Source organism: Hevea brasiliensis, chromosome 9 (assembly GCF_030052815.1).
Source record: "Hevea brasiliensis isolate MT/VB/25A 57/8 chromosome 9, ASM3005281v1, whole genome shotgun sequence".
NCBI lineage: Eukaryota > Viridiplantae > Streptophyta > Magnoliopsida > Malpighiales > Euphorbiaceae > Hevea > Hevea brasiliensis.
The window spans coordinates 16,676,380-16,699,791 of NC_079501.1; the positions used below are offsets into that span (position 1 = coordinate 16,676,380).

The 23,412-nt window shown below is 31.7% G+C and overlaps 5 protein-coding genes and 1 non-coding gene across 6 annotated transcripts; 2 read left to right on the plus strand and 4 right to left on the minus strand.

The window, feature by feature from the left end:
• Window positions 1–1,129: 1,129 nt before the first annotated feature.
• On the minus strand, window positions 1,130–3,752 carry LOC110652146 (thioredoxin domain-containing protein PLP3B). Its single transcript, XM_021807669.2, has 9 exons — window positions 3,596–3,752; window positions 3,425–3,516; window positions 2,902–2,976; window positions 2,754–2,801; window positions 2,507–2,649; window positions 2,341–2,413; window positions 2,154–2,215; window positions 1,596–1,693; window positions 1,130–1,525 (listed from the first exon to the last, which is right to left on the minus strand). The coding sequence occupies exons 2-9, from the start codon at window positions 3,506–3,508 to the stop codon at window positions 1,425–1,427; spliced, it is 684 nt and encodes a 227-aa protein (XP_021663361.2). The 5' UTR covers window positions 3,509–3,516; window positions 3,596–3,752; the 3' UTR covers window positions 1,130–1,424.
• A 1,238-nt stretch (window positions 3,753–4,990) lies between these two features.
• On the minus strand, window positions 4,991–7,330 carry LOC110652145 (AAA-ATPase At2g18193). The gene is made up of 2 exons (XM_021807668.2): window positions 6,154–7,330; window positions 4,991–5,588 (listed from the first exon to the last, which is right to left on the minus strand). The coding sequence occupies exons 1-2, from the start codon at window positions 7,141–7,143 to the stop codon at window positions 5,085–5,087; spliced, it is 1,494 nt and encodes a 497-aa protein (XP_021663360.2). The 5' UTR covers window positions 7,144–7,330; the 3' UTR covers window positions 4,991–5,084.
• Window positions 7,331–11,158: 3,828 nt separating this feature from the next.
• Window positions 11,159–11,232, minus strand: TRNAI-UAU (transfer RNA isoleucine (anticodon UAU)). The gene has a single exon. It is a non-coding gene; the product is annotated as a tRNA-Ile (tRNA).
• A 714-nt stretch (window positions 11,233–11,946) lies between these two features.
• LOC110633447 (AAA-ATPase At2g18193) lies at window positions 11,947–13,951 on the plus strand. Its single transcript, XM_021782042.2, has 2 exons — window positions 11,947–13,077; window positions 13,380–13,951. Exons 1-2 carry the CDS (start codon window positions 12,064–12,066, stop codon window positions 13,776–13,778), a joined length of 1,413 nt encoding a protein of 470 aa, XP_021637734.2. The 5' UTR covers window positions 11,947–12,063; the 3' UTR covers window positions 13,779–13,951.
• A 254-nt stretch (window positions 13,952–14,205) lies between these two features.
• On the minus strand, window positions 14,206–17,604 carry LOC110633449 (uncharacterized). Its single transcript, XM_021782044.2, has 4 exons — window positions 17,139–17,604; window positions 17,004–17,064; window positions 16,655–16,799; window positions 14,206–14,741 (listed from the first exon to the last, which is right to left on the minus strand). The coding sequence occupies exons 1-4, from the start codon at window positions 17,371–17,373 to the stop codon at window positions 14,490–14,492; spliced, it is 693 nt and encodes a 230-aa protein (XP_021637736.2). The 5' UTR covers window positions 17,374–17,604; the 3' UTR covers window positions 14,206–14,489.
• A 27-nt stretch (window positions 17,605–17,631) lies between these two features.
• LOC110633448 (pentatricopeptide repeat-containing protein At1g20230) lies at window positions 17,632–20,714 on the plus strand. Its single transcript, XM_058153183.1, has 2 exons — window positions 17,632–20,455; window positions 20,674–20,714. Exon 1 carries the CDS (start codon window positions 18,176–18,178, stop codon window positions 20,411–20,413), a length of 2,238 nt encoding a protein of 745 aa, XP_058009166.1. The 5' UTR covers window positions 17,632–18,175; the 3' UTR covers window positions 20,414–20,455; window positions 20,674–20,714.
• The last annotated feature ends 2,698 nt before the right edge of the window (window positions 20,715–23,412 follow it).

Below are 23,412 nucleotides of genomic sequence, written 5' to 3' on the forward strand. Positions count from 1 at the left end.
TAGTTTTGACCCCACAATAATCCAACGGTTTCATTTCATGCTCTTGCCATTTTTCCCGCGAAATAAATAAATAAAACTATGTAAAGAAATCATAATTCTTTTAATTGTAATATATGCCTTTTTCCAATCTTATATAATAGCTTCTTTTATTTATTTATTTATTATCACCATTTTGGTACCATATTAATTAATAGGTTATTAATTTTATGAATTTCATGTTTCAAATTTTTTTTATTAAAAAAATCCGATAAATTAATACACTTATTTATGGTTGTGATTTAAGTTTGAGTTTGTATCATTATCAACCCTTTATGTCCTATGTGTGTGTGTGTATATATATATATATATAATTAGGGGTACTCTCCAATTAATTTATCAATGTTAACATTAAATTCATTCTCTGGAGATCTTATACATTCAGAACTATAATAATAATAATAATAATAATAATAATAATAATAATAATCCTGAATTGGAATTAAATATATTCTTTTATACCCCAATTTTTGAGAGATTATTAATTTGATCCAACTTCACCTTTCTTGCAATTCTAACAAATATCCTTCTATTAGACATTGCAATGGGTTGTGACATTGCCATAACTTCTTGGGTAAATTATTATGCAAAAACCTTTTTGAAAAAATTTCAACACTTGCATTTCTCTTTTTTTATTATTTAACAAAATACTCAAATAATCTTTTATTTTTGAAATATATTTCTAGAATTTATAAAATCATGACTTTCAACTTACTAAATATATTCTGATGGCATTTCACGCGGGAATTTCTATATATCTGGCAAGGCTTTAGCATTCTGGAGCTCTTCGGCTTGTAAGTTTGTTTTTACCTATTAAAACTAAAAATTGATGGCTGAAGATTGAAGATGATTTGATGGGGTATTTTTACTTTATTTAGTTTATTTAAATATATTTTTTTTAATTTATAATTAGATGAAAATGAAATGTACGAAAAATTAATAAAATAAAATTTCGTTAGTAAATATATATTTTTTATTAAATCTCTTTAAAAAAGTTAATATTAGAAAGCCTAAAATAACACAATTGAAATACATAAGCTTAATAGACAAAAACTTACAAGAGATCCAAAAAAAAAAAAAAAAAAACAGCAGCAACAACAAATTACAAGAAGGCATCAGGGTGGATTTAGCCTACTTGCAACAGCTAACTTGTTACTTCATATAATCTTATAATTGGTTCAATGTAGTCTAATCAGCATAAAGGATCAAATCAATATCAATGGCCTGATGACTAAATAGTAGTCCTACTAATGTTGATTTGAGGAAATTTTTTAGAGGTGATAGACGAAATAGAACAAGTAAAATAATGATACAATCACACATTTAAATTCAAATTAAAAAAAAAAAAAAAGGAGGCATAAATCTGCAGGTTCTTTTGCACTGTTTATTCAATCAGAATCAGAGTCTGGATCCACAGATGATCTTACAGTCTTGCGTCTGCTTTCAGGATAATCATCCTCTTCATTGTCTTCCTTCTCACTAATTATACCTGTAAGATACTGGCTCAGAGACTGTTCCATTACGAGAACTATAAATTGCACAACAGACTGGATATTTACCTTTCTTCATCAGAAGAATCTCGAGTGATTTTGTGGTGAAATCATCTTTTCCTCCCAAATCTTGAAATCCAATCAGCCTATCAATTGCAACCCCTTTCCTAAAGCAAAAATTGGAAATCCCACTTAATAATATTTGATAAACAATGTTAATTTCTAAATTCAATAGTGATGCAAAATCTGAATATCCTAGAGAAAAAATAGAAATTTCATCATATTTGATAAACAATGTACATTTCTATATTTGATACTGATGCAAAATCTCAATATAAGACCACAACAACAAGATGCATATGCAGAGCTTGAGGCCTATTAGACGTGGACTCAGCTAATTATTCATTATAGCTTAGTATGGGATAACTCCCCAATATGCCACATTTACTTGTCCTCATTGCTTAGCATAAAAGCAGAATGGTGAACCCTATAATCATAAACATTATCATTTAAGGTTTCAATTTTTCTATTCTCCTCCTATACCTGGGGAAATTAGGAAAAAAAAAAAGTTGGCATGCATTTTAAAATAGTAACCAAGATGAGCTGTAGTGATAAAGATTGCCAGACCTGAACAGTATGACACAAGGTAAAGTTTTGACTCCAAGCTTGGTAACAAAGAAGGGTGCATTCTGCAGTTCATTTACAATTGTTAGCAAAACATAAGCAAGACATTTAAAAAATCATACATTTGAATAGCGAAAACCAAAATGTGAGTTCAGCAGCCAGAGTAAAAGATGAAAAATCAAGCAGTGACCTCTGCGTCCAGCTTGATGAACTTGGTATCAAGATGACTTTGTGCAAGAGCCTTCAAATGCTTATCCATTATTCTAGAATAATTAATCAACATGGTCACAAATCAAAAGAGCATGCGCAAGTGTGCAAACATATACATGATAGAGAATCTAAAGTAAAAGCTATACTTGCACCGATAGAACTCCCTATGGTAGAAGTGGCAAATAACTTTCTCACTGCCAGTGACTTCACCCAAGAAATCCCCCTCACTTATCTCCCTGTACTCTCCATGTCCTTGCTTCTTTAGGGCTTCTCGTTTCTCAACTTCTCTCTATTCAAATAAATCCTATGGTAAATACTTTAACAACTTCAGAAAGCTAACACCAGAAGTAAACATGTATGTCATTGTATATCAAGGAATACTAAATTAATTACCTTCAGAGCTGCAATCCTGTCCGCATGCAGTTTTTCCAGCTCAGGATCCTAAACATCAAATGCCATACAATTTACACTAAAAATTAATAATGATAACAATAATTGTAAGGAAATGCAGAAACAACATAGATGCAACATCAAAACTTACATCCATCAACTCATCGAGGTCAACCTCTTGGTTGATAGAACTTGATGTCTGCGCTTTATCTTGAGCAATCAATTCCTGCAACATCAGGATGTGATTGCGAAGTCAAAAGAGACCATAATGAATCATGAAAGTGAAACAAGTTTACTGCTACACTCTTATTTGGGTCCACAAAAAAATTTTTTGGGTTAAAATTTTCCCTTCCCACGGGGTCAGCAAGAGCAATTCTTTCATACTAATCTTTATGAACCACACAAAGAATCCAACTAAGAAAATCACTTAGACCTCCCCTTTCCTTAATCCAAAATTGGTACTTTTGAAGTATTTTAATTCTTGCAGACCTATCAAAATAAGATTGTTTACCACCTCATCTACCTGCAATTATTCCTGAGCTCAAAAAACAGATCTACCAAAAGAATCGAATGCTTAAACTAGAAAAGAGATCTCCCAACCAAATTGCAAGCAACCAAACATCCAATTCACTTGGCAATGTTAAGAGATAAAGACCCAATTTCAGAAACCAGACCTTCTGATAATCACGAGCAGCCGCTGCCATAACATTGCCAAAAGCTAGGTTAGATAAAGTTGATTTAACTGAATTTGGATCCATGTCCCTCCCTGCAAAATCAAATCCAATAAATTAGCGCAACAATATAATTAGAGATTTCAAACAAAGCAAGCAGATTTAGAAATAGACCCTTCAGTTGAGTGCAATTTGAAACAGTGAGGAGAAGAGAGATGCGAGTTTCAAACTTTCAAGGGGATTTTTCCAAGAGATGGAATGAACAGAAACCTCGAAATTGAGGACGGGCGGACTAAGGTGGCTCTTGGGCTCTTTTGAAACGACGGCGTTTGCAAATTAAGCAACAAAGAAAATAGTGGGAAAATTATCAGGCAATTTTAAAATTTATTCGTTAATTTAATTAACAAATTTCCTTTCCTTTAATTTAATTTTTTTTTTCTCTTAATATATGTTTAAGGTACTTTTAATATTAATATTGATATATTAGAAGTTAATGACGTATTTTCCAAAGTGAACTCGGGATCCATGTAATATTTTTTTTTTAGAAAAAAAAATTATTTTTAACCTCTAAAAGCACAATTTGATATTATTGTTTTTTACAAATTTCATTTATTTAAAAAATACATAATTATTTAATAGAAGTTTTATTTTTCTTTTGAGAGTTTTTACCATTATAAATTTATTTTTATTATAACTTATCTTTATTAATAATTAATATTAACACAAAGAAAAAAAATAAAATAATCATAAAATATATTCACCTATATTTTTCACTGGTAAAGAAACGACAAGTCCTAATTTGACGGTTTTTTATTTGTTTTCCTTTTTTTTTTTTTTTTTTTTTTTTCATCTTCATCATCTTGGCTCTTACTCTTTTTCATAAGATATTGTGCAGTGCTACATATTGCAATTGAAATTTCTCGAGTTTTGCGAGTTTGTTCATTTTCTAATCCTTTAGAAAAATATAAAGGATTTGCCTATTTTTGAACCATATGCACCAAATTTTGCCCCCCTCTTCACTGCAATTCACAAGACAGAAGTTGTGAATAACTGCTCTTCTTTCACCTCCGTTCAACACTAATCATAATTATTTGGTTCTCAACATCATGTGCTATGTCAGATATGCCCAACATGCTAGAAGTTTCAAGATTAAAAATGCATATATGGATAATGGATGTGCTGTAGGAGAATTGCCACATGCAAATTAAAGTGCAAAACATGCTCTTACTTCCTGCTCTACTGAATCCAAAGCTTAAAAATTGATTATGTCAAATGCACATGCAAATTAAGTTTACTGCTCTTAACGAACTATCTTAAGCCAAGACCTGAGTTTGGCTGTCGAAGATTACCTGTTAGACAAAACATGTTTAAGGGAATGGGATAAAAAAAATCCATAGGCAGGACTGCCGCTTTTGAATAAAATTGGAGGATCAATCCGTATTGTCAATTTAAGAAGGATTAATGTCTACTCTCTTTGTCAGGGACATACATTGCCTGACCATCAGTAACTTCTACGAAGGTGATATATGCAAGTCCAGGAGCTCAACTTCTATTTAACACCAAAGCTGCTGAACCATAAAGACGAAAAGTTTTGAAGCTATTGATAGAAAGCAATATGGACATTTCTTTTTACTGTAATGGCACAGTTTTATTACAATAGTGGTCACCGTAGGCTATATCTTCCTCTTGCAGTTCTTACAGTTCGAAGAATTCTCCTTTTATTTTTAATAGGTAAACTCTTTTTGTCATCATCTAATTTTTGCCTCTTAGTTTCTTGATCTTCAACTTTTCCATTTGCTTCATCCTTGGCTTGACTATTTTTCCGTTTAAGGAACTTAACAAGTCCATCAAGAGCAATATCAACATCTTCAGTCTTCATAAGCTCCTCTGCCACCTCTGCCGGCGTGACGTTGGTATTCTCAATTAGGCCTTCAATTTCTCCATAGAGACGGTGATACTTACATTGAATGCCAAGATAATTAGAGGCTAGAAGATTGAACCCTTGAGTGGTACAGTAAGACAGGTTAATATGCACATCCATTCTACCTGGACGCAGCAGAGCAGGGTCAAGCCGATCCTTATGATTGGTGGTGAAGATAATGATTCTCTCATCACCGCAGCTGGACCACAACCCATCAATGAAATTCAGTATACCCGAGAGTGTCAACTGCAGGAACAAAAATGACAGAAAATTAAACTTCATTTCAGTCCCCCACGTAGTTTTACTCGTTTAAAAAAGTTGTCCATTGTTCATAAAAAAATAAAAATAAAAAACTTTAATTTTCATTTTTATATAAAAAATGCATTTACTCATAATATAAAAATAAATTTTTTGTTTAAAAAATTAGAAGATCATTTATATATTTTACAATTAAAACATATTGTACATATATTAAAATTTTATTTTACTTTTACGATTTTTAATATGTATTATTTATTAATTTTATAATAATATAATTATAAAATTATTATCTTTTATAAAAAAGAAAATAACTTAAAATTATTTTTCTAAATTTTAATTAAATTTTAAAAAATTAAAAATATTAATTTTTTCAATTTTTCATTTAAAAAGTCAATTTAGAAAACAAAACTATATTTCAAATTTTTATAAAAAATTTTCAAAAAATTATTTCAATTTTTTCATGAGCTAATAGGTTTCGGATTTTCCAAGCAGGTAAAAGAAGAGAGAAACTAGGCAGTTAAACAAAGGATGAAGAAAAATTAGGACTGACCCTGGAGCTGGAACAGGGAGCTTCAAAGTCTACATTTTGCTGCCGATCCTGCATCTCGACACTGCAATCAATATCTTCAATCACCAAAATAGAGCGATTTGTAGTGGACAACAAAATCCTTCTCAAATCAGAATTAGAATAGATACTAGTGAGCTCCAAATCATAGATATCAAACTTGAGATAGTTAGCCATAGCTGCAATCAAACTAGATTTCCCAGTCCCGGGAGGCCCATACAATAAATACCCCCGTTTCCAAGCTTTACCCACTTTTTTATAAAACTCTTTTCTCCTCACAAACATCTCCATGTCATCAATTATCATCTTCTTCAACGCGGAATCCATGGCCATCGTGTCAAAAGTAGCTGGATGCTCAAGATTAATAGAACCCCACATGCCACCACCCCCATCATCATCGCCCATTGGACAATCACGATTATAAAGCTTGATCACCTTCTCTTCCTCTTTGATGGAATTAGCTCTAGCCATAACAAAAGGCAAATAAGAACCCATAACTCTGTCCTTATATTTCTTGTTGAATGACAACTCAAAACACCTCTTTTCACCACCGCCTGAATAGTGGTGGTTGTTGTTTTGCGGCTCGATGCAAACATACCTCCATTTAAGCTTCATATCCTCATAAAAATCATTCACTTCTTCTCCTTTTTCGATAGCGATAGAGAAATTCTTCTGCCTGGGGGTCTTACTGACTTTGAGCCTGTCAGTGGAGGGGCTAATTTTAGTACGGAGGTAGGTTTCGGCGGCGTCGTACACTTGGTTGCGGGTGATACCGCTATACTCGTCGATGACGAGGGTAAGATTAGAAGAAAGAGGACTAAAGAGGTAGTGAATGGCTGAGGAGAGATAAGAGCGAAGCTCGTAAGGGATGAATTCATTAGCCATGGATCGAACCAGCATGACGGAGGCTGCGAGGGAGGCGTAGACAGAAAACAATCCGGAGACTGATTGAGGCATGTTTGCTTGAGAAAACATGGTGGCTGCAAGGTGCTTGATTCGAGAGAGAAGGACCAGTGAGCATCCTAGACCATGAACTGGGAAAAAGGGGAAGGAAGTGGAATCGCGTTTATAGAAGATCTTGATGGCTACGTTCACACCCAACTCGGCTCTAAAGATACCCTGCTTCTTTAGCAAGCAAATCACCAGCTGGGCTGTTGGTGATCGACGGATTTTTGTGCATTATGAAATATAAATTAATTTCATTAATTCACTTATTAAATATATATTTTACATATTTATATTTTAAATATATAATAAATTAAATTTAATAATATATTTTTTAATTTATTAATATTAATTATTTAATAATACTTACTAATTAATTATTTTATCAATTTTTATTAATCTCTTCATTTAACTAAAAAATTAAGATATTTTTAAATTGTGTATCAAGAAAATTATTATAAATTTTTAAATTTTTGAATTAAATTAATTTTATATTAAATTTATAGATTAATTTGATTAAAAAATTAAAAAATAAAGTAAATTAACTTTTACATTTTTTTATTAATATCACAAAATTAAAATCCATTAGTCATTAATCTTTTACTCCTCTTTATAATATATAAATATATGAAGAGAAGAGAGGAACATTAACTTTATTTAAATTACCTTTTATTATTTATAGTATTTATAATTATATTTTTTATTATTTAATTTATTTTTAAAATTTATATAAATTTAAAATTTTTATAATTTAAAATTTAATTATTTATATAATTTTCGAGTTTATATAAAATTAAACTTCTTAATACTACTTGTATTTGAATTTTATTTAATTAAATTTTTATTATAATATATTTTAAAATAAAATTTTATAAAAATACCTTCTTGATTTATATTATTTATATAAATAGAAAGTATTTTATTTATATGAATAACTTTTTTAAAGACTTTTAATGAATTTCTATCTTAATTATAATTATTTATAAAAAATATTTTAAATAATAATATTTAAATTTATGTAAAAAAATAAGAAAAAAATTTGTCAACCAAACAAATGAATTATTTTATTAATTTTTGAAATTTTCTTTCAATTTGATTTCTTATAAGAAATTTCATATAAAATAAATTTATTTTTTAATTATAGATATATTTATAAAATTTTTAATTATTGCAATAATATATAAGTTAGTACATTTATTAATAAGCTATATATATATATATGAAAAAATATTATAAAAAAATTAACGCTCATTGCTTTAAAAAAATTAATTATAATATGCAATATATAATAAAATTATATGAACTTAAAATTTTTAAATAATATATAATTATGCATATAAAATAAATTATATATATGAGAAAGAAATTTAAATAGATAAATATATATTATTTAAAAAATTGAGTGTGGTAATTTTTTTTATTTTAAAATAATATATTATTAAAAATTTAAAAATATTAATATGTACATATAAAAAATATAATAAATTTTTTAAATATTATAATTTTATTATAACTTAACAAATAGTGAACATCTATAAAAAAAAAATTAATAATCATACTTTAAATATATATTTATTATTTTAATTTAATAAAATTATATTTAAATATATACAAAAATTGATATTTATATAAAAAGTGTTCAATTTTTATATAAATATTAGCATTATATCATTTAACAAAATTTTTATTTTTTTGAATTTAATAATTTTTTATTGAAATTTAATGTTTAATTTAAAAAAAATAATTATAAAAAATTTAATTTAAAAATATTTTATAAATTAATTTAATAAAATATTTTACTGAATAATTGTTTATATATTTTTCTATTATAATTATTTTAATTAAAAATAATAATGTACCAATTTCAATATTTTTTATTTTATCAACATTGATTTTTTATATAAAATAAAAATTTTATTTATTAATTTATTTGTATTAATATATTTATTAATCTTATTTAAATTTTTTTTTCATATCATAAAAAATATAAAATTATATAAAATATTATATATCAAATAAAAATTAATAATATTAATATTTATTTATATAAATATTTATAATTAATTTTAATAAAAAAATTAAAAAAATTAACATTATATGAAATTACATAAAATTAAATTTATTTTACTATTATATGTATAAATTTTTAAATAAATTTAAAAAAAAATAAATTTTTAACACCAATTATATATTTTTTATAAAAAATTATAAAATATTAAAAGTTAATTAATTTTAATAAACTCAATACTTTATTATTGAAAATATTTAATACGAAGATATATGAACTAATAAAATAATTAATAATTAAATTTATATATTTATAAAATATTGATTATAAAATTATATTATAATAATAATTTTTTCATAATAAATTTCACTTTTATAATATTTTATTTTTATTGATATATTTTAATTTTTATTAATTTAATCTAAAAATTATAAATATACACATAACATATATATCCTAAAAATGAAAATTTTTATCGTAATAATAATTAATATATTATAATAATATTATATTATATAAAAAAATAAATAAATAATTTATATAAAAATATTAAAAAAAAGTACAATCCACGTTAAAAAAAAAGTATATTAAGTGACTTATCTTTAATAAAATTAATAAAATAAATACAGTGTGCACAAATCAATGCATGATAAAAAAATTATTTCTTTAAAAATTCTTATAACATTTTATAAGGCATAGGGTAAGAAATTTTAGGTTTGAATAATTAATTTATTAATATGCTGAAAATTTTATTTTTATGTTAGGAAATTTGAAAAGGTAACATATATTTTTCCTTAAAAATTATATTAAATAAAGACATAATTATAGTATAAAATTTTATATTTTTAAATAAATGAAAAACGATAATATATAAAACTGATGGAATTTTTTTGATGGAACAAAAACAAGTAAAAGCAGACGTGAGATTTTCACGGTTGAAACTAAACGGTGAGCAAAGTTGCGGCTGCAGAATTTGATGCTCTTGCTGGTCGCATAAGAGTTGACTACGCTTTTATTAAAACCAAGCTTGTAGAGCAAGCTTTGACTGAATTTCATTGATTTTTTCTAATAATTATATTACTATTATTATATTATGTTTTAGATTTTTTAATTGATTATTTATAATATTTACTTTAAAATAAAATGTTAATTAATTATTTTTCAGTGATCTTTGAATTACATATTAATAACAACAACTTGATTGTACATAATATTTTAAAATATCTCCATAAATTATCAAACAGATTTTAAGCGATGTATGTAATTAAAAAAAATTTAAAAATAAATACAGTTATTATTATTGTAAAAGAATTAATTATAAAATCCCAATATATTACCTAAGATTCAAAATTAAGTTTATATTTAATTCTAACAATTCAAGCTATAATTTCCAAAATCTTTTTTCAACTTGAAAATTCTGTTAGACAATAAATTAGGATTAAATTTGTAATTTTCTCTAGTCAATATTAGGGGTGTGCAGTTTTCGGTTTAAATCGAAAAACCGAATCGAACCGATTAATTCGCTTCAATCGATTCGATTTTAAAATTTAATCGGTTCGGTTCGGTTTATAATTTTGATAATTTCGGTTAAATCGGTTCGGTTCGGTTATTTTCATAAAAAAATAAAAAAATCGAACCGAACCGAAATTATTAATATATATAGAAAATCCAAAAAATCGAATCAAATTGAATCGAATCGAATCGAAATCAAAGGAAACCGAACCGAACCTAAAGATTTTTTAGTTTTAATTTCTAATTTTTTTTGTTTTTTTGTTTTTATTATTTAGATTTAATGTTAAAAATATAAAATTTTATAAATTTTGGTTTGATCGGTTTAAAATCGAACCGAACCAAAATTTATCAATTCGATTTTCTCCTATCAATCGGTTCGATTCCATTTTTAAAATCTTTTATTTTCAATTTTATCGGTTCGGAACCTAACCGACCGTTTGCACACAGCCCTAATCAATATATCAATAAATAGAATTATATATTTTATTATTAAAATTAAATAACATATTCAATTGGACTCAAAAATGGTCCCAGCGGGGCTCGAACCCGCGACCTTCGGCTCATAAGACCAACGCTCTAACCAACTGAGCTACGGGACCACCGGTCTAATTTTTCCAAACTAGTTTTACATATTATAAATAAACCACTAAGCCACTAAATCATTCTCCTCCATTGATCACCATTTTTTTTGTATGTATATCTTATTAATTTATTTATACATTTATTATTAATTATAAATAAAATTTTAAATTACTCCTATTTTAATTAGATTAAACTACTTTTCCGTTTAATTTGTTTAAGGTATTTATTTCTTTCTTATTTAATATATTGTAGAATTTTAAATCTTCATTATCCTATAATATATAAAATAGATAGGAAAGAAATAAATATCTTAAACAAAATATATCCATGAGAGGACACTTTGAAATAGACTATTTTAAGATTTAAATTTATAATAAGATTACGTTTATTCAGTAACTATAAAAAAATATTTGTCGATGCTCATATTGTTTTTTTCAATATTAATTAAAGAAAAGGATAATTAATATTTATGCTTTTATAAAAGTTTTTAACAATTGAAAAAAAAATTAAAACTTAATGAGAAAAGCGTAATTATTACGCAATAATATCTATTATTAAATTTATTATGCAAAAAATTAATTAATTAATAAAAAAATCTAATTACATATTAGTTATTAATTGTTAAACATAAAAGGAATGACGATTCCAAGTACAACTCATATTCCCACTCCTATTCCTATTCAAAGTTCAGTTGCTCTAACCAAAGGGTAGCTTAGAAATCTTATAAAAATCCACAGCCACACCTATGATAGGTAGTGGAAGGCTGACAAGTAAGCAGCAAGCGTGTTGAAAAGAAAGTTGTTGTATTTGATCAACAAAGGATTCACTCTTCTTCGATTAGGGCGGCCATGGAAGGGTATCTAAGGCTCATTCCCTCCAATGCCTCGTTAGTTTCTACCTACTCTTCTATCTCAACATCCTGGCTACTCTTCAAGACTGCATATAATCAGGTCATACCAAAACAGCTTCAAGAATACGTTTTCTCAAAATTCAGGTACTACTTCAATCGTAACCCATCTTATGCCACTTTCATCATCGAGGACTTTTGGTGTGGACTTGGTCGTAATCAGCTTTATGATGCTGCAAGAGCTTATTTATCTACTAAGATTGGACCCGAGAATCATAAAATCAAAGTTGGCAAGTTAGAGCATCACAAGAATGTGTCTGCCGCCATTGTAGAAGGAGGAAAAATTATAGATGTATTCCAGGACATAACCATCACCTGGCGGTGTACCCAAGAAGAGCAAGGCACTAGTATCGACAACTGGAAAAGCAAAAATAAGACGATGATGCTTCAGGGCCAGACTCCCAGCAAAAGTTCCTACCAGATAACTTTTGATAACAAATATCGGGGAAGAGTTCAGAATGATTATTTGAACCACGTTTTGAACACTTACGAGGCCTTGATGCATGGGGAAAAGGTTTTGAAGCTCTACACTCGGCTTGATAGATATGAAGGTGAAAGATGGAAATCTGTTGATTTTCGGCATCCAGCTACGTTTGATACCATTGCCATGGATCTTGAGTTGAAGAAAGCAATAGTAGATGATCTTGATAAGTTCTTGGCAAGGAAAGACTTCTACAGGAGAGTTGGCAGGGCTTGGAAGCGTGGATATCTTCTGTATGGTCCTCCTGGAACTGGGAAATCAAGCCTAATTGCAGCCATGGCTAATTACTTGAACTTTGATATTTATGACTTGGACCTTTCCAGTATTTCTTCTAGCGTTGAGCTAAGAAAGGTGATGTTAAGCACCACTAATCGGTCAATACTCGTAGTAGAAGACATAGATTGTAATTCGGAGGTGCGTGATCGGTCAAAAATTGAGGATGAAGAACAACTTCAAGCCAAGAAACATGCCAAGGTTAGTAGTCTCACAATTCAGGAATTTAATTTTACCTTTTAACTCGATTACATGCCTCACTTTTGCATGTCTCACTGATAAATTTCTTGATTATCAACTTGCAATTATGGTAGCTTTAATAATTCAAATAACTAAATAATCAATCTGCCAAGCCAAATTTTAAGAACACAAGTATGTTTGTTGTCAATGATATGAATTTTCTTTAATTTGGCACTGTTTATTTGGTTAGCTATGCCAGCATGTGAGTGTATCACCTTTCAATGCTTATTGTGCTTATTCTTGTATCCCTCTTACCAATTCAGTCATTCACACTCTCAACACTGCTAAATTGCATCGATGGATTATGGTCGAGCTCTGGAGAAGCACGAATCATTGTGTTCACCACTAATCACAGAGAAATTCTAGACCCTGCATTGCTTCGTCCTGGGAGAATGGATATGCACATTCACATGTCCTACTGCACCACTCAAGGCTTCAGAGTCTTGGCCTTCAACTATCTCGGAATTCGTGACCACAAATTCTATCAAGAAATTGATGGATTGGTGGAGAGTACAAAGGTCACACCTGCATCTTTAGCTGAGGAGCTAATGAAGAGTGATGATGCTAATGTTGCTCTTAGAGAAGTTGTCAATTTCCTTAAGAGAAAAAAGGGGGAAGAAGATCAAATTGAAGAAGAAAATAAAAGACAGAGAACTGTTTGATAAAAATATAATAATAGTAATCCTGGCTAAATTAGAATGAGACTATCAGCTTACTACTTTTTTTCTTCGTTTTGGTCATGATGCCTTAGATCGAATGATTTGCAGAAATTTTATTTTTTTTTCTTTTAAAATTAATTTTTTTCATTAAGTTATATATTGTTCTGTTATCTGTCCATTCTCTGTCAAAAAATAAGTTTCTTCCATGCAAATCCTTAGAAGACTGGAGAGATGGACTTCAATTTAGCACCTCCAACTGCAATTGCCACAGTTGCCTCCCCCACTGCTGCCTTTATCACAACTAATTTGATTTGGGTTAGTTAATTAATGAAAAAAAGTTGAATTTGCCCTAGAGATTGATAGTCACGATTCATGAATAATTAAATTTAAATTTATAAAGAATTGAATTTCTCATTTCAAAACACTCAACTGAAAATTTGAGTCACTTTGATTAGTAACAGCCTTGATATGCCCTACAAGAATTGAATGCCGATGAAAGACAAACCCTACACATGCGAAGATGATCTTGCAGAGGCCAATTACTTAACTAAAATGGAAAAATCCATTCACATTCTTTGATGAGAAGTAGCTAAACTTGACTGCACCCTGACTGTCCCCAACCTCTCCCAAGTCCTACCCAAAAAAATTTAGACTAACGAAAAGGAGAAAGCAAGATGAAAACAACAAATTGCAAGAAATATCAAAACTAGTAGATTATTCACTACCCATAGCCATCAAAAACTCGCCCTCACAAACTACGTCCTGTCCGACATAAGCCTTTCCTTCCATCTTAGCTATTCCAAAGCGTTTCTGCAGCTTGAGAAGCGTCATTCTCATAACTAATGTGTCACCTGCAATTACTGGCTTCCTAAATCTTACTTTGTCAATTCCAGCAAAGAAGAAATTGTCACGAGATCCTCCAACTTCTGGTTGCAGCATGACCAAGCCACCAACTTGCGCCATTGCCTGGGTTTATCCAACACCAAAAAATATGACAACTTAGCTTGGATAGTAAAATATTAAATATATGGCGGAAAAAAGAAACATCGCGTATGAAATAGACAAATTATATTTGAATTCATCCTATGGTGCCAACTATGATATAAACCTTTTTTTACTAAAGAGATTGAATAAAAGCAATGAGTTCTAAAATATAAATAAACTCATTATATCAAAAGTATACCCATTTAATGATAACAAGATGAGTAAAACGCCCAAACAGAAAAATGGAATGCCCAATGAAGACTGAATTATAAATGATGAGTTTAGTGAACCCATTAAGAGATGTGATGTTGATACGATATGCATTCAAAAGTTAAAGATGATCCTTTTATATGACAGTTAACTGCCTCAATATTTTATCATCCTTCATTGATTCAGTCTCAAAGGTGAAAAGATATTTTCAAAATGCTAAGGGAAACTGGAATATGTCCTTTAGGTAGCATTGCAATGTCTCCTAATTCCTTGCCCATCTGAAAGCAGCAAATTTGAAAATCTGCTTGGAACAATTGATCAAAATACTAAAGCCAGATCGCTCATTAAACAAATTGCTAAACAGTTTCAGTAACTATTCCAACTTCATCCTAAGGATCTTCAATGTATCTCCTACGGATAAATCAGATATGGCCCTTTAGAAAAAAAGCAATTGCGAACTAGCAGGACCTCCCCAAATAGAGTTATAGGAAGAGAATCCAGTCCTACCTTTCAACTTACCTTTTAACCAATCAAAATAATGCTTATTAGCACCACATTAGGTTATTTGAGTACCAGAAGAGAAATTTACCAACACATAAACACCTGATTATGTGAATCAAAATGTTTAATCATTTTCAAATACTAAGAGAACCAATTTAATAGACTTGTCCCTAGGTACCTCATATCAAAAAACCCTTAAGTATCTAATTAGGTACAACAACAACACCACCACCAACAACTACTCCTTAATCCCAAACTAGCGGGGGTAAGCATCAAATTAGGCAATCAAGGTAAATTTTAATAAATGATCACAGCATTGCATATTGCACCACCTTTAAAAATAACATTATATGTAAACACTCCCATTAATTAATTAGCTTAATAAGTGAGAAACTTTCAAGTGACAGTGAGACAGTATTTCTTAAACAGCTATAGGAAATTTGGTAAGCAGTTAGCAGTGAGATTTCAATTTGAAAATGCTCAACACTAAAAATTCTACAAACTACTACGAATTGCAAAAAGCAAAGCAACCAATTTCCATATATTCTAAACGGCTGCAGAAAATTTTCAAGCAGTTACCACTTACCAGTAAGATTTAAACTACCATAAATTCTACAAACTACAATGAATTATAAAAGATAAAAAAACCTGCTTAAGGGTTTAAATCATATAAATAACACAGTTTCTAATATTTTTGAGACCTAGCAAATTAAGCCTGCACAAGTGTCAGTGGTCATAAATGAGCTCTAATTGAAACTGAGTCAGTGACTCACAATTAGAAAACAAAAATTCATTCAAAAGTAAAGAGCCCTCAAATACACTAGAAGGAGCTTTGTTAGAATTCACAATGGAACAATAAAACAAAGAATACAGTCAATTAACTGAAGGAATACTACAACTTCTACCACTGTGTGACTAAAGCCAAAAAAGAGAGCGCAAGCTAGTAAATAATGAGGTTACAAAAAAAAAAGATATCATTATTCATTCAGATATAACATAGCCATGTTATCATATAAAACTATCGTATTGTCCAATACATATCATCCAAGGGCAAAAGAACACACTTAGAATGGTAGAAAAAAATGGCAAATGTCATAGTTGACATCATGTAATGATCTTTAGGAAAGAAAATATTGACAATTAAAAAGAGAACAACTTTATATGTGAAAATAATTTATATATACCTCAACCATGAGAACACCAGGCATAATTGGTCTCTCTGGAAAATGTCCAGGAAAGAAATTGTCATTTATAGTGACATTCTTGATAGCAACAGCTGAAACCCCTGGAGTGTACTCAATCACTCTATCCACAAGGAGAAATGGAAACCTAAATAGCACCAAACAAGAAAAATCATTGGAAATCACAACACAACTAGGCCGCATGACCCCAACAAGAAATAGTACAAAACAAATAAAATAGAACCCAATCAAGAATCTCAAATATACCATTGCATATGATTTTGCAAAAACAACATAAAAGCCAGAGATGTAAAATATTCTTTTCCATCTTTTCCAAAGAAATTGAACTCACCGGTGAGGTAGAATCTCACGTATCTGATTAATGTCCATCACAGTGGGGTAGGCTGCATATTCTGCAAAGAAAAGTAAAATGCTATAATACTTAAGATCAAATGTTTGCGTATCAGAGATGCCAAATGATGCATACTTAGTTCGATGGGAGTTTCCTCTTCTTTCGAGTCCTTAGCAGATGCAGCAACAGGGGAACAATAGGTGGTGAAAAATCTAAAATTCTTCTCCTCCTTCAACTGGGTAGAAAGGAAATGAGATCTAGAATTGGGAAACGAAATTCGAGAGAGAGGAAATGCATTAAAAGTGGGTAGAGAACTAGGAGGTGTAGAAGATAAAGGCAGTAGTGAATTAGCAAAAACAGTGCTTGCCATTGTTGAAGAAGAAGAAGAAGATATAAAGAAGAGGAAGGCTGAAGCCTTAAGCTGAAGGTGTTAGAAGATGTTGGGTACTGGATTTGCCAGAAAGAAATCGATATTTAAGGCGAGAAGTTGGAATTGCGGACGGGAATAACGAGGTTAAAAGGGTGTGAAAAGGGTTGATAGTTTAGATTCGGAAGCGAGAATGGGCGGAGATGTCAAAGCAGAGACCAAGTAATATGACTGGTTAGGTTCGTCTTGAGTGAACCGGAGATCGAACAGGTAGTATGAGTTGGTTTCGGTCCATCCGGTCCATTTTTATTGGGTTTTATAATTCATTGGTTTAATTTCTTGAGAGTTTGGTCATGGTCCTTACCCTTGTTCTCAGGCAAGGCTGGTGCACCAAACGTACGGTAAGAGAGAATTGTCTAGTCACGTGTTGTCTAGTTTCAGTGTCTGAAACAAACACACCTCAAATCTATCGACTTCGTAAGCATTAATGATGTTGCAGTTGGATGATTGAAGAACGTTTTCCCTTGTTGCCCCAGTGCATAGAAAATCACATTAATGACAAGATTCAATACACCATCTTCAAGTTCATTGCAAACTCCTTGCTAGTGCAACAACCACTGCAAGCGATAATATCCCATTGAAACTAAAAATAATGCTTCAAAAGAATGTTCTAAAAATTCTACCAAATTATAAACCTGAAATTCAAGTTTGAAAGATCAATGAAATTAAAGCCATATTTAGATTACTGTAGGTGTACTGTGGCCTTGTCTTCTTTCTCCAATCCTTGTTTCAAACTGGTGTGGTCATGCATGGAAGAGAAGTCCTCCCCTTCTTTCCGTATCTTCGCCGCTCTTTCTTCTACCTCAATCTACCCACCTATCTATTACTGATCGGGCAACCACATGCCTACATTCTCAAATCTGGCATTTCCACAACTATAACCCCCACCACCAATCTCCTCTCTCTGTGTGCAAATTATCACTCACCACCCGACCCCAATGTCCTTTCCTTTTCTGCTCTAATCTACGAATTTACAAAGCTTAATAATTTTGGTCAGGCTATCCGTAGCTCCTCTCAAATGCTCTCTCAGGGTGTCATGCTTGATAGACATGTCTTGCCTACCATCATCAAGGCATGTGCTGGGTTATCTTTCTTGAACACTGGGAAGCAGGTTCATTGTATCGCATCTGTATCTGGGTTTGATTCGGATTCGCGTGTTTTATCCTCTTTGGTACATTTGTATCTTAAATGCAACAGAATAAAGGATGCTCAGAAGGTGTTCGATAGGCTGCCTCAACCGGATGTTGTTGCTTACAGTGCTTTGCTTGCAGGTTATGCACGAAAGGGCTGTGTAAAAGAGACAAAGGAGTTGTTTTCTAAGAGGGCAGACGAGGGTGTGGAACTGAATTTGGTGTCCTGGAATGGGATGATTGCTGGGTTTAACCATAGCGGACGCCATCTGGAAGCAGTTATTATGTTTCAAAAGATGCATTTGGAAGCATTTAAACCCGATGGGACTAGTATATCTAGTGTGCTCTCAGCAGTTGGTGACCTGGAAATGTTGATCCTGGGATTCCAGATTCATGGATATGCGATTAAAATGGGTATAGGACAGGACAAGTGTGTGGTTAGTGCTCTCATTGATATGTATGGGAAATGTGCATGCACATTGGAGATGTCAGAAGTGTTTGATGAGATGTGTCAGATGGATGTAGGTGCTTGTAATGCTTTAGTTATGGGCCTCTCACGAAATGGTCTTGTTGACAATGCCTTGAAGGTGTTTAGACAATTCAAGGGCCAAGGGATTGAACTGAATGTTGTTTCATGGACATCAATTATTGGTAGTTGCTCCCAGAATGGGAAGGATATTGAGGCATTGGAGCTTTTCAGAGAAATGCAGCTTGTGGGGGTAAAGCCAAACTCTGTAACAATTCCATGCTTGCTTCCAGCTTGTGGGAATATTGCAGCATTAATGCATGGGAAGGCAGCGCATTGCTTTTCTCTTAAAAGTGGAATTTCCAGTAATGTTTACGTGGGTAGTGCACTGATTGACATGTATGCGAAGTGTGGAAGAATACATGTTTCTAAGCTTTGTTTTGATATGATGCTCACCAGAAACTTAGTTTCTTGGAATGCATTAATGGCAGGATACGCAATGCATGGAAAGACTAAGGAAGCTATTGACATCTTTCAATGGATGCAAAGGAGTGGGCCAAAGCCTGATTTTGTTAGCTTCATTTGTGTACTATCCGCATGCAGCCAAGGTGGTCTAACAGATGAAGGTTGGTACTATTTTCGCAGCATGTCCAAAGATTATGGTATTGAAGCTAGATTGGAGCATTATGCTTGCATGGTGAATCTTCTGGGTCGTGCTGGGAGGCTGCAAGAGGCGCATACAATGATCAAACAAATGCCTTTCAAACCTGATGCTTGTGTTTGGGGTGCTTTGCTTAGTTCATGCAGAGTACACAATAATGTTAGTTTAGGTGAGATTGCTGCGAAGAAACTCTTTGAGTTAGAACCAAGAAATCCTGGGAACTACATTCTTCTTTCAAATATCTATGCTTCTAAGGCAATGTGGGATGAAGTAAATATGGTGAGGAACATGATGAAGAGCAAGGGCTTGAGGAAGAACCCTGGCTGTAGTTGGATTGAGATCAAGAGCAAAGTGCATATGCTCGTTGCTGGTGACAACTCGCATCCACAAATGGCACAAATTATTGAAAAATTGGCTGAATTGAGCATTGAAATGAAAAAATCAGGTTGCTTTCCAGACACCGACTTTGTGTTGCAAGATGTGGAGGAACAGGACAAGGAGCAAATCTTATGTGGCCACAGTGAGAAGTTAGCTGTAGTGCTGGGGCTTCTGAATACTAGCCCAGGGTCTTCAATTCAAGTGATTAAGAACCTTAGGATCTGCGGTGACTGTCATGCTGTTATAAAATTCATATCCAGCTTTGAAAAGAGGGAGATATTTGTCAGAGACACTAATCGCTTTCATCATTTTAAAGATGGAGTTTGTTCTTGTAGAGATTACTGGTGAACTGCACAAATGTTTGTTGGGAATCCTACTGTTATGCATGAGGTATGCTTCCCAATGAACCTGAAGGTGTCAAGCTAAACTATGTTACAGAGGACGGACAAGGGCTTCTAGTTCATTTCACTTGCACATAAACAGATGCATGTAAAGGAAAACATGGAAACTGGGAGAGTTCAACTGTTGATATTATTATCATGTTTTCTTCGTGACTTCTTGTTTTGTACCACATCACAAGGATACATTAATTTCTTTAATTTTTGCAGAACAATGTATTTATAGTGGATGTAAATGATGAATTCATTCTCTCCCTGCCCCTGTCCCTTTCTCCCCAAGTCTCTTCTCCATCCAAAGGTGAGAAGGTAATTCTTTGCTTATAGATGTAGCATATATGCCCATTTCCCTCATCATATAAATGTTCAGAACTTTAAGATAATTAAATAAACATGTTCAATCTCAATTCGTTGTCTGTTTGACTTGTAAGTCATTTATATTGAAAGAACCAGGCCTGGTCCCCATTCCCCAATCCAGCATTAGTTTTAGAGATATACTTGGTTATGTGTGTTGACAGTTGGTGTTGTACATGCTTCTACGATAGTGACACTATAAGTCTATAAGCAATATTATTGTTAACTCCTTTTTTGTTGAATTGGTAATGATTGATCTCAGTTAGTATTTTGATATACGCTTGACATCTTATTGGTTTAATAATTTTCCTTTTGGAAATTGCAGTTACCAGGACAATGAGTTTGTCACTGTGCTTTGCATATTGTAAATATGCTCAGCCTCTTCTGCATTCCCCTTATTGAAACTGAACGGTTCTTTAAGCATCAGGTTAGAATCTCTGATACTGATCCTCTATCCTCCTCAAATAATGACAATTTAGTTGCATTTGCTCTGAAAAAGATGGAAATCATAGTAAGAATAAAAAAAGTACTGTAAATATGTATTTGATCGCCATGGTCCTTTCCAACATAAATACCGTGATATTCTAGCTTTCTAACTTACAGAGTGAAAAATGCGACAACATGCATGCATCCTGTCGCTTGATTACAAAGACACCTTTGATGTTAATTCTGTAATCCTTATGCTACGTAACTTGACCATATGACCTCTCTCTGAAGAAGCATTTTTTGTATTCAAATTCTGTTTGTCTTTGTCTTGTGGTCTTATTATAGTTGTCAGTGGTGTTCCATGAGAACTTTATGATTGTCTGGGTCCGGTTGCCCTTGATTGATCTGTGCCTGTCTTATGGTGGAGTTCTGGCAGCTCCTTCTTATTGATCAATTCCTGATGGGCTGGACACGGTAACTTCAATTGTTGTTCTAAATAAATTAAATATGTGAATTTGAATTTTTTCAAATTGGGTGGTTCTTTGCCATGGAAGCTTTGGCTTTATTCTTTTACGCTTTTAAGTCTGAATGTGGCAGAATATTTCTTGAGAATTATTCACTCTGCCACTGGTGTAGCAGCTCAATAATATTGCTGGCCACTTTTCTAGGAATTTGTGTGCTTTATGTAGAATGGAGTCCCCTTTTGCTCCACATTGCATGAAGTCTGCTATTTTTGTGGTTCATATAGTAAAAAAAGTGGAATATTTTTGTGATTTATATAGACTAATTGTAACGACCCAGCTAGCTGGTCATTACCGGCACTAGGGATAGAGTTAGCTTAAAGCTGCCGGAACCCATAGCAAGTCTAAAACCTATAAACTTACTTTTAACATCTGTACTATCAACACTCAAACATATAATCAAACCATTACACTTTTGACTTTTCATACATATTTAGATATTCATAACATAAATTTTAGTTTAGAATTTGAACCTTAACATACATGAGTACTAAAGCATAATAGTTTGATGTATACACTCTCAAAAAAGTTAAAATAAACGTAAACATCATCATTCAAACTTAAGATATTGCATACTCCAATTTTCTATTATTACCAGTACAATACTATCCATTTACATATTACATATCTATCTGACCTTACATCATATAAAAAGAAGAGCACTCAAACTATCCCTGATGACCTCTCGTCAAAGATCTCTTCTAATTCTGCAAACCTGTATTTGGGGGTTAAGGGAAATGGGTAAGCTTACACAAGCTCAATGGGTAAAGTAATTAACATTAGTTATATCATTCATTCATTCATATGTAATGCATCATTTAAATGAGTTTTCACATCATAAACATTTCACGTAGGATGGACTTGTCACCAGTAACTTCCCAAATCCATTGTGCTCGGCTCATACAGAGGCTACTCAAGACTTTCGCTTAAAACATGACATGTATCATGCACTCAGGGCAACTTAGAGATCTCCCCTGACGGGCCATTGTAAAGATCTCCCCATGAGATTTACTTATGGATTTATAACATACATAACATAACATAGTCATAAACATGGAGGGAGTCAGTGGGTCATCCATCATCCATCAATGCGCCAATAATAATTATGTAATTATGCAACATCTTTGTGTTTTAGATACATACATTTTAAATAAATATGACATGATACATGATACAACTCAACTCAACTAAGCCTTTATCCCAAAATTTTGGGGTTGGCTATATGGATTCGCTTTTTCCACTCTAAATGGTTTTGGGTTAAATCCTCAGAAATATGTAATGCTTCTAGGTCATGTTGTACTACTCTCCTCCAAGTCAATTTAGGTCTACCCCTTTTTTTCTTTCTATCCTCTAACCTAATGTGCTCTACTTGTCTAACTGGAGCCTCCGTATGTCTACGCTTCACATGACCAAACCACCTCAATCTTCCTTCTCTCAACTTATCTTCAATTGGCACCACTCCTATCTTTTCTCTAATACTCTCATTACGGACTTTATCTAGTCTACTCTCATTACCTAACTTCAACGATAGCTATCGTTGGATCCTTAATCTTCCTAGTCTCTCAAGTTCGATTATGTAAAATCGAATCCTAGAGAGTTATACAAAGTTCTAAAACTCTATTCACATATTAAACATCTTATTCTAAGCCCT

Excerpts from the sequence above, each read along its gene's own strand:
- LOC110633447 (XM_021782042.2), top strand. The coding sequence starts at position 12,064 with ATGGAAGGGTATCTAAGGCTCATTCCCTCCAATGCCTCGTTAGTTTCT. Across the intron at positions 13,078-13,379 it reads AAGCCAAGAAACATGCCAAG|TCATTCACACTCTCAACACT; the intron begins GTTAGTAGTCTC and ends TTACCAATTCAG.
- LOC110652145 (XM_021807668.2), bottom strand. The coding sequence starts at position 7,143 with ATGTTTTCTCAAGCAAACATGCCTCAATCAGTCTCCGGATTGTTTTCT. Across the intron at positions 5,589-6,153 it reads CTCCCTGTTCCAGCTCCAGG|TTGACACTCTCGGGTATACT; the intron begins GTCAGTCCTAAT and ends TTGTTCCTGCAG.
- LOC110633448 (XM_058153183.1), top strand. The coding sequence starts at position 18,176 with ATGCATGGAAGAGAAGTCCTCCCCTTCTTTCCGTATCTTCGCCGCTCT.
- LOC110633449 (XM_021782044.2), bottom strand. The coding sequence starts at position 17,373 with ATGGCAAGCACTGTTTTTGCTAATTCACTACTGCCTTTATCTTCTACA. Across the intron at positions 16,800-17,003 it reads CGTGAGATTCTACCTCACCG|GTTTCCATTTCTCCTTGTGG; the intron begins GTGAGTTCAATT and ends GGTGCTATTTAG. Across the intron at positions 14,742-16,654 it reads CTGGTGTTCTCATGGTTGAG|GCAATGGCGCAAGTTGGTGG; the intron begins GTATATATAAAT and ends GGATAAACCCAG.
- LOC110652146 (XM_021807669.2), bottom strand. The coding sequence starts at position 3,508 with ATGGATCCAAATTCAGTTAAATCAACTTTATCTAACCTAGCTTTTGGC. Across the intron at positions 2,977-3,424 it reads CTGCTCGTGATTATCAGAAG|GAATTGATTGCTCAAGATAA; the intron begins GTCTGGTTTCTG and ends CTGATGTTGCAG. Across the intron at positions 2,650-2,753 it reads ACAGGATTGCAGCTCTGAAG|AGAGAAGTTGAGAAACGAGA; the intron begins GTAATTAATTTA and ends TTATTTGAATAG.